At 40.5% G+C, this 10,636-nt stretch overlaps 2 protein-coding genes across 2 annotated transcripts; one reads left to right on the top strand and one right to left on the bottom strand.

Moving 5' to 3' along the window:
* LOC132165399 (F-box/kelch-repeat protein SKIP6) lies at positions 1-2,185 on the bottom strand. Its single transcript, XM_059575941.1, has 2 exons — positions 1,025-2,185; positions 1-148 (listed from the first exon to the last, which is right to left on the bottom strand). The coding sequence occupies exon 1, from the start codon at positions 2,172-2,174 to the stop codon at positions 1,044-1,046; it is 1,131 nt and encodes a 376-aa protein (XP_059431924.1). The 5' UTR covers positions 2,175-2,185; the 3' UTR covers positions 1-148; positions 1,025-1,043.
* A 5,965-nt stretch (positions 2,186-8,150) lies between these two features.
* Positions 8,151-10,277, top strand: LOC132165398 (cytochrome P450 78A7-like). The gene is made up of 2 exons (XM_059575939.1): positions 8,151-9,261; positions 9,332-10,277. The coding sequence occupies exons 1-2, from the start codon at positions 8,269-8,271 to the stop codon at positions 9,959-9,961; spliced, it is 1,623 nt and encodes a 540-aa protein (XP_059431922.1). The 5' UTR covers positions 8,151-8,268; the 3' UTR covers positions 9,962-10,277.
* Positions 10,278-10,636: the final 359 nt, after the last annotated feature.

The following is a 10,636-nucleotide window of genomic DNA, read 5'->3' as shown; positions in this document are numbered from 1 at the left end:
TGAAGAGTAATCTTGCAGCAACTCTTGTTATTTCAAATCATGAAAATGGTACAAAGCGCAGGCTTTATATTACAATATGGAGAGCAGTCATACCAAGGGTACTCATTGAGCAACTCTTCATGACTGGAAATGGTTTTGATAAATCCACCTGACAAGAATCAAAGTGAGCATTTTCAAAGACTTGGAAGATTGCAATAGCTGCTAGAGTAGAAGACAGCTTAATGCTAGAGTCATGGGGCTCCAAGAAAAAACAATAGAACCCATATCTCATTCCACTCTATTAAACTAATGCCTGTTGGCTAATAATAGAAAGTAATCACAAGTGCATTATGCATATACAAATTAAGAAATATAGGAAGCAGTTCTTAATGCAATACATTACACTCTGCATGAAGTTTAGAAAGTAATCATAATGTTTTTTTCTCGTTTTAAACAAAGATGCATACGCATGCTCTTGCAAATTAATGATAAGCAATCAATAGAATTTTGAGATTACACACATAAGCAGCTCCTTGCAAGAAGCAATGGTATAAATCAAGCACAATTCAAGTAAATCTTCCAAAACAAGTTAAAGTCATTCCTGGTTATATGTATGCGAACTGTGGGCATACCAAATAGTCAGAAACACAGAGAGTTCATAGGTCATCGCAACAGTCACATACTATAGAACACAAACTGGTTAGGCCAAAAGTTAATATATAAAAGCACAAACGCATATCTTATCATGAAACCCTAATATCCATAACCGAGAGTATCCATTCTATGATTCCATAATTCTAAGCACAAAGCAAGTATCCGCTTTCTACAGCAAGTTCGCAAAACAATCATACAATTCCAATGAAGGAGCTTACCATAAGACTAACTTATACTTTCTCCAGTATTTGCATGTCCATGAAGAACAATTTTTTTCACATTAAGTCTTATTTTTCACACATCGTACCATCCAATTCCAACAAAAACATTCATCAAGTACAATCTTGTTCAAACAAAAGAAGCATAATCAGCAAGCCAAATAGAATTATACCTTTACACATTCAAATACATCAAACTGCAGCCGCCAAGCAGTGCATGATAATCGACCCATTGGGGAAGAAGCCAACCTTGTCGACCCACCCAATCTCCCCCCACAGCTCTCTCCCACCCTCCCTCTTCTCCACTGCAATCTCCGCACACCAAATCTCCACCGCCTTCCCCTTCATCTCCCACACTACCAGCAGCTTCCCCCCCACATTGGCCATCGTCGCCCCGCACAGAAACCTCGGCAGCCCTCTCTCCACGCCCCTCAGTTCTCTCCACGCCTTCTCCTCCACATCGAATCCTCTAATCTTCCCCAAGTAGTCGTAGCAGTACAGAACTCCGTCCACCACGCACGCTCTCCCTCTCCACCCCATGTCCAGCTCGCTCTCCACGCTCTCCCACTCTCCGTTATTCGCGTTGTACACGATGCCGCCCCGGTCCGCCATCGCGTAGACCTTCCCGTCCACCACCGCGCTCGCGTGCATCCACTTGTCCCGGACTTCAATCGGGCTCGCCACCGGTTCCCACGTCCCCGTCCCCGGATCGAACACCTCGGCCCAGTGTGTGGACCGGGCCCACGTGTCCCCTACGCACCCGCCCATCACGTAGATCTTCCCGTCCACCGCTCCCGCGGCGGCGAACTCGCGCCCGACCCGCATGCGCGGCGCGGGTTGCCAGCTGTTGAAGCGACAGTCGAGGGCCCAGACGTTAGCGCTGGGCACGTCGTTGATGGAACCGCCGATGACGTAGATGGTTGATCCCACGACGGCGTAGGCGGCGCCGATGGGGGCGGAGGGGATGGGTGGGACCGGAGTGAGGATTCGATCATTTTCATGGCGGGAGGTGAGGCAGAAGAAGAGGGAAGGAGAGAGAGGAGAGCGGAGAGAGAGGTAGAGGAGAGGCTCGGTAGAGTGGAGGAGAGATCGTGCGGTGAAGAAGAGAGTGGACGAGAGAACGGTCCGGATTGGTTTCGACACCAGGGATAGGGTGGGGTGGTGGGAGCGCGGGACTCGGGCCAGGCAGTTCAAGGCGACGTCGTCTGGGAGGGAGGGGATTAGGACTGGCGGTTCTTCGGTTGTAGTGGTGGCGGCGGCGGCGGTGGACATGGTTGGGGATGGTAGCTGATGAGAGCTAGAGGAGGATGTAGTGGGTGGCATGAGAGGGTTGTCGGAGCTTGTTTCAGGCCCAGGCCCAAACCCAAACCCGTCAAAACTATTTGTTTACCTGGGCGCTGAAAAGAAGGCCCAATAAGAGCATTTCATTGGTAGTATACTATTATTACAGTTTTTTATACGTTTATAGTGTCAATTGATTCAGCTGTGTTTGCTGAAGTGGTTTGTAAAAAGAGTTTATTCTTTGAATAAAAAATTCTCATTCATCCCCTCCTCCAAAGAAAACAATAAAAAAAAAAAAAAAAAGTTATGAGAAAAGTACCGGCTCATTCGATCAAACTTTTTAGAAGGCGTTTTTTGTTTTTTGTTTTTTGGTTGTGATGTAACCTAAAGGTGAATAGTTTTAAGTATATTTTGTGTTGAATGGTTTGTTAATGATTTTGTTTTGTTTTGTTTTTGCTAAAGAGAGATGTATTCAGCTTCCATGACGGGATACAGTAGGGTGCTTGCGAGAGCTCAAGGAGATAAGATTCGTACCAAAGAAGACACAATAAGCACCGAAGAAGTTATGCGAGTAATGATCAGAAGCATAGATAATAATATCATTGACGTATTTTAAAATAAACATAATCACAAATGCAGTTCTAAATGTAAGTAAGGATGAATCAACCTTGGAGCCAACAAACCCAAGTTCAAGCAACTTGCCGCTATGAGAATATCAAGATTGAGGGGTTTGCTTCAACATATAACGTGCCTTATTTAACTTATAAAGATGATGAGACAAGGAGGGATGTATAAAACTTGGAGGCTGACTCATTTTATACTTCTTTTGAAAGAAAGCCATGAAAGGAGGCATTTTGAATGTTTATTTGCTAGAGGGGCCAACTAGTCAATTATGCCATTGTTAATACAATTTGTATAGTAGTAGGTTTAACTACTGAGCTAAAGGTTTCATCATAGTCAATACCAACTTGTTGATGGAAGCCTTTGGCTACCGGTCGCCCCCTATGTCTCTATATGGTCCCATTTGCCTTCCTCTTGAGTTTAAACACCCACTTGTATCCCAAAACATTGCTGGTAGTGGAGGGAGGAACAAGGGTCCATGTATGATTTTTGAAAGGAGCATTAAGCTCAACCTACATTGCATTGTGTTGAGACTATGCATGTAAATCAAAATTTGCGTAGCGGAAATACTCATATTCCCATACCCAAGAACAACTTTATGGCGAACATTTGATATTTCAATTAAATAGCAAGAACAAAGATTACCTACTTGAAGATCTATGGCCATGCCTTGGTTATGAGCAAAAACTTTTGCATCTTCTTCTTCACCAAGAACAGTACAATTGATCTCAAGGATATTGAGATATCTAGATCTTTTCACCAATGACTGATAATAACCAAGAGAATGTGGGCTCTTTTTTGGCTCTTCAAATCTTAAAATTTTGTTCTTTTGTGAGTTAATACAAGACCTAACAATTCTCATAGTGTTTTTTAAAATTATATATCAAGAGAACTACTTGATGGGATGATTTGAGAGCTCATGCTCTTCTCTGTATGTAGGCTAAGCAAGAAGACATACAATGAGATTTTCTCTGGTCTTATGCGTTCCCTTGTGCCCATTGGCCTTCTTGGTTTTATCCCAAGCCTAATTGCACTATATATCTCTAACTCGAGTTTTAAATAAATAAAATATTTAGCCTAATAAACAATAAAATCTTATTACAGTTAAATTACATCAGCTTAGTGAGGGAATTTGAATAGTTAAATTACATTGGCTTAAATATGTTTGTAATCATGTCTTCCTCATATTTATTACGCGACAATATTTTAATAACAATTAATTTCACTAATTGCATTCCAATAAATATTTTTTGATTAAACAATTAATCATTTTGACTTACTTAATATTGATTTATTATTATTCCGTTAAATATTCCGTAGCAGAATTAAGGTTAATGATACTGCTATTTAATTCTTTACATCTTTATCCTTGAGTCACTGATTTTATATTATTTCCATACTTGTGAAAATCACATGTATATATTTTGGTATGCCAACTAAAATGCTTTGGCCAAAGTCTTGAGAATAATATCCATAAAATCTAGGGGTAATTACCTTTTCCCCCATCAACTACAACGCACAGTCACTTTGCCCCTATGAACTAACAACCTTATTGCCCGACCTAATCAAACTACTATTTTGTGCCCAAAACCCCATTTTGTCAGTCAAAGGCGTTAACTCAAACGGTCAACCCGTCACATGCGCCCCACATGCCATATTGAAATTTTATATCCCGCATTTTCCTCACATCAACTACAACGCATTGTTACTTTGCCTCCATGAACTAACAACCCTACTGTGGGCAAAAGTGGGATAGAAAATTTCAAGATGGCATGTGGGACGCACGTGACGGGTTGACCGTCTATGTTAACACATTTGACTAACGGAAGGGAGATTTTGGGTACAAAATAATAGTTTGATAGGGTCGGGCAGTTGGGTTGTCAGTTCATGAGGGCAACGTAACAATGCGTTGTAGTTGATGGAGGAAAAATGTAATTACCCTTAAAATCTATCTTAAGAGAAAATTTTTTAGCTCTTTGCCTACTGACAAAAGATTTTGATTCCCTCTTGGAAAAAGCTTTCCTACAATGTTTCATGTGATTGCCCAATGAAGGTTATTTTAACCGATGATAGGCCTTACTCTTTGATACATCAAAGTAACCTACATGAAACAATTTCCTTAGAATTTAGAATTAAAGTCTTAAGCAATCTTTTAAGGAGTTATTGTCTTTTTTTATATACAATATATTTATGAAAAGACAACTCCTTAGTCTGTTCGGTGCTTTAGAGTCTCAACACCTACACATTAATCTGAAGATGTTGTTCGCTTGATTAAGGTAAATTACCAAGATTCGATGTGTAACAGTCTTACTCAAAATGAAATTGCCATAATTCCATTTACCAACTGCGAACTTTTCATATTTAAGAATACAAGAATTATGGGCTAAGACCTTGTGTGATAATCACGTTACTCATACCTATAACCATATTCAATGTTATCCTAGCGGATTTCACATGCATTATGAACTATTTGGTAATAGGCATGTAAAAAACATTGCATGTATCATATGCTCAAAATAATTTAATTAGTGAATAAAACATATATTCATTACAAACATTAAATGTCATCATGAATATAAAATCATTAGGATTCGGAGCATAATTCCCGACGCATTGCGCCATTGGGGAACTGATAACATTAGAAAAACAAATTTAGGCACATGGGGAGATGTAAATGAGGACAAATTTAGAGGTTGATTCGAATGAGCTATAGGAGAGGGAATTTGAGGAGGAGGAGAAGACATGGAAGGCTGTATAACATCATATTTACTTTAAATAGGGAATACCCAAGTAAAACGGCTAAATACATCAATAAAGGAGACATAATACCAACTACCATTAATGGAAACAACCGGGGAATACTCCTATACATCTAAATAAATTAACTCTAAAGGCATACAAAATTTCCTCTTCGCGATTATAAGATAATCAAGTGGATTAATTGGCAAATGATTAAGATAACTCTGCATATGAAAGATGTTACCTTTTGTCGATGTGGCAAGTTGATAATGGACTTGCATCGATCACACGAGCTCGTGATTCAAAGGCGAACATCATCCCCAAAGTGTTGTAGAGGTCACGAGATGTAACACAACCTAAAAATGATTAGAACACACTAAGGATTATATGATCATATCGGTACTAATCCACCCATAAAAGCAAGATTGTGGGAGCTAGCATCATTTGCAGGGGTGGGTGGGGTTGGAAATGATTTGAGGTGGAGGAAGAAGGGATGAGTCATCAATGAACCCCATACATATCTTGACCTTAGAGATAGGCATGGATATGGGTCTTCCACGATATGGGTCTTCCACGAGAGCTTAATGCGAAGAGATTGATTCATATCGGGTACGATGAAAACGACACAGAAAGGGTTGGTGGGTGGGGTAGTTGACGAGGTAGTGGAAGAATTTGTTGATTCGGGAATATCCATTGAAAATGACATTAATCCTTATTTATCTCTAATACCTTATAGAATCACACAATTATCTATATAAATTAGTTTATACACTCGGGCTTGTATTAATAGTTATCCATAATTATACACGGATAAAACTACTTTTTTTTTTTTTAATTATTATTATTTTTTTATAATTTATTTAAATTTATTATTTTTACTTTTCTCTTGCAAAAGTCATATCTTATTTCACCTTTATATTGCATCAATCACTTTTTATTACTATTCAAACAACAACAAAATTTACTAAGAAATTTCACTTTAGACCTAGAATTATCGCGCGTTTTGAAAAGCTCCCATAAATTTTAAAAATGTTCAAGTTAACTCAATGGACTTTTAATTTGATTTAATTGACCATTTCCGTCAAATTCAACCTTTAACCCCCAAACGGAAATGCCTTAAAAGACTAAATTGCCCTTTGATTTTTGTTTATTTTTAAAGAAAAAAGAAAAAAGGAAAAATGGGTGACCCGTGGGTCAGGCCGTGACCCAATGCGGGTCACCAGCTTGGGGTCTGGCCAGGTGGCCCACCTCGGTCAGTTTTTTTTTTTCACAACTTTATATATATATTTTTAATTTTTAATTTAAAATTAAGAGTAAATTTGAAATTTAATAAAAATATTTAGGGGTATAAAGGTTATTTTATCATTTTTAACCTTTAAAAATTGACGGAGGGGTCAATTGAATCAAATTGAAAGTTCAAGAGGTTAAATTGAGAGTTTTTAAAATTTATAAAAGTCTTCTCAAAATACATAATAGTTTAGAGGTTTAAAGTAAAGTTTTCTTAAAATTTACCATAAAAAGTTAAAGAAATTAAATTGAAAGTTTTTAAAATTTAAAAGGTCTTTCCAAAATATGTAACACTTAATTAATGAATATAAATTGAAATTTTTTCAAAATTTACCAAACACGCCCGTGGTTCTTATCTTCCTACCTGGTTCAAGATGAGAATCACGATGGGTTTGAATATTGGAATAAGCTTGGTGATGTGTTGTCAAGTGCATCAACACAAAGCAAAGTGCGGAAAGAATATCTCCCTCTATATATATATATATATATATACATATATTATATGTATAAAAGCTCAAAATAGACAGTAGTACATACACGTGGAACATCTTGACAGCTTTGTTGAGACACTTTTCCAAGCAGAAATGAGTGGTACTTCGGTACTACCTTCTCTCCTTTAAGCCCCAATCACTTTTATGCGGGTTCACAACATGTATTGTGCAGCTTCACTTTTCGTCCATTTCAGGTTATCTGAATTTTCTAGAATAATTAATTAATTAAATAAAATCCTTTATTTATAGACAATGATAAAGAATTAACGATAATTATAATATGTAGTAATTAATAATTAATAAAGAAATTATTAGAGCGCAATCTCTGAATTTTGATCTTTCAGGTTTCTCTCTCTACCTGTTGCGGCATTCAATTCCGACCATCACGACTCTCGATGCGTTACTTGATGAGCAAGCGTTTTCGCGCACCTCTTCTCTATAAAATTTTTATTCCCGTCGCCGTTATTGATGATGAAAATGAAGGGTCAGATTGGCCTCAGCCGCATCATTAAACATAGCATGCGCTATTCAATGCAAAATAACGATAACGCATTTCGGATCACCCCCACCACATACACCTCTCTTTCTCTCTCTCTATCTCTCATGCCGACTTTCCCCCACCCCACGTGAAACTTTCAACCATCCCCCTCCTCTCATTCCATTTTCATTTTCTTTTTTCTTTTTGTCACATCATTTTTACTCTCCCCTTTTAACTAATTACAACCTCATTTACTTTGGGTCAAGTCAAGCAACTTATACGTTTTTTTTTTTCACAAAATTTATTAGAAAGTAATTTTATTTTCTTTATTTTCAGCAGAATTCCAAATTGGGAGTTAAAAATATCACGCTAGACGACCTCCTTTCATTATATATAGAGTATCTCTAGCTACTTACTCTCCACCAATACCACAAGCACAAATACTGCAGCCTGCCTTTACTCTCTTCCCTCCTTCCAATTTCTGCTCTCTTAAGTTTTTTATCATTTTTCTTCAAGAAAAATGGTGTCGGCTTTGGACACAAAGGACACAAGCTTGTGGGTGTTCACACTACCAGCTTTTCTTGGGTCCAAAATCCTTCTGGATGGCTATGTTTTGTTTGCAGTCTTTATGGCGTTTCTGTCCCTCGCGCTTCTCACATGGGCCTTTGCGGTTGGGGGTATTGCATGGAAAAACGCCAGGAACCAAAGGGGTAGTGTTTCCATCCCCGGGCCTCGGGGTCTTCCCATCTTCGGGAGCCTATTCACGCTGAGCCGTGGCTTGGCTCACCGCTCCTTGGCTGCCATGGCTTGGAGTACTCGAGCTAACATCCCGCTCATGGCTTTCAGCCTCGGCTCCACCCCCGTGGTTGTAGCCTCACACCCCACCACTGCACGAGAAATCTTGACCTCCCCGCACTTCGCTGACCGCCCCATCAAGCAGTCGGCTAAGAGCCTCATGTTCAGCCGAGCCATCGGTTTCGCTCCCAACGGAACCTACTGGCGGCTTTTGAGAAGGATAGCTTCGTCCCACCTCTTCGCGCCCAGGCGCGTTGTAGCACACGAACCCAGCCGCCAGCTAGAATGCGCCGCCATGCTGCGCAACATAGCAACCGAACAGCAACTCAACGGCACGGTGTCTCTGCGAAAGCACCTCCAGGCTGCCTCTTTGAACAACATCATGGGGAGCGTTTTCGGCAAAAGGTACGACCCGGCGCATGATAGCAAGGAGTTGGATGATCTGAAAGAAATGGTGAAAGAAGGGTTTGAGCTCTTGGGCGCCTTCAACTGGTCTGATTATCTTCCATGGCTGACTTATTTCTACGACCCATTTCATATAAACGAACGTTGCTCCAAACTCGTCCCCCGAGTCAGAAAACTCGTCCGGGGCATTATCGAGGAACACCGACTCACGGAGTCAAAAAACCTCTCTGATAATGCTGATTTCGTTGATGTTTTGCTCTCTTTGGAAGGCGAAGAGAAGCTTCGAGAAGATGACATGGTTGCTGTCTTATGGGTACGTAACGCAACCTTTTTCTTAATTCTCTTAGGGGTATTAGAGGTTTCTGAGTCAACTCTCCTTGCAGGAAATGATATTCAGAGGCACTGACACCACCGCTCTGTTGACCGAGTGGGTGATGGCCGAGTTGGTATTGCACCCAGGGGCCCAAGAAAAGCTTCAGAGGGAGATCGACAGCGTGGTGGGAAATAGAGCAGTCACGGACGCCGACGTGGCAACACTACCCTACTTGCAGGCCGTGGTCAAAGAGACTCTCCGGGTCCACCCGCCCGGCCCACTTCTCTCCTGGGCCCGCTTGTCCACCTCGGATGTCCAGCTCAGCAACGGGATGCTGATCCCCGCCAACACAACCGCGATGGTGAACATGTGGGCCATCACGCACGACCCGCACGTGTGGGAGGACCCGCTGGAGTTCAGGCCGGAGAGGTTCCTGGAGAGCGAGGGCGGTGCTGACGTGGACGTGAGGGGCTGTGATCTGAGGCTTGCACCGTTCGGGGCCGGGCGTAGGGTTTGCCCCGGCAAGAACCTAGGGCTCGTGACGGTGACTCTCTGGGTCGCAGAGTTGGTGCACCGTTTCACCTGGGTTGAAGACTCGGGTCACCCGGTGGATCTGGACGAGGTTCTGAAGCTGTCGTGTGAGATGAAGCATCCTCTGCATGGTGTTGCCGTGGAAAGGAGGAGTACTACTGGTCTTTAGGGTTTGATGGTGGGGTGGGGAAGCTAGGTAGCTGTATATTTACTACAATACTGGCTTTTGATTATTAATTAATTACTAGTTTTATCTGTTTGGTCTGTTTTTAGGATGGATTAAGGATTCAAAAAGTTTGGGGTATAACGGCTATATATATTATCCTATTATGGGATGATCAGGGGCTCCAATTTTGGTATGGTTTGTTAGGATCCCTGCATTTTCTGTAACCTTTTGCAACTACTCGATCGTAATGGACTACTATGGTTAAGTCTCTAAACTTGATTTTGCTGACTCGGATAATTAATTATATTTTATTATTTCATGCAAAGTAGATGATACTATATATATTTTCATGCAGACTGCATTTCTCCCAAGCATGGAATATTGTTGGGACTGATCTGGACGTTATGGTTTTATTTAATTATTAAACAATTAAAAACAAGTGAAACCGTTATGTATCTTTTTGTTTGATCCCACGTGGTACTTTTAAGGTTTAGATCAAGCTATATATTTTTCTAGTTTAATTTCATATTCAAAACAATTTGGTAATAGGCTTACTTTGTTAATTCGAACCAGTCTAAATGAGAATATTTTACTAAAGAAAAATTGAAGCTCAAGTGTACTCTCGAGAAGCTCGGTTCTAATAGAGGGCATCCGTACGAGGTGAAGATAATAGTAAAG

This window comes from Corylus avellana, chromosome ca11 (assembly GCF_901000735.1).
Source record: "Corylus avellana chromosome ca11, CavTom2PMs-1.0".
Taxonomy (NCBI): domain Eukaryota; kingdom Viridiplantae; phylum Streptophyta; class Magnoliopsida; order Fagales; family Betulaceae; genus Corylus; species Corylus avellana.
Note: the sequence above shows the minus strand (reverse complement) of the source record. Positions and strands in the feature narration are given on the sequence as shown.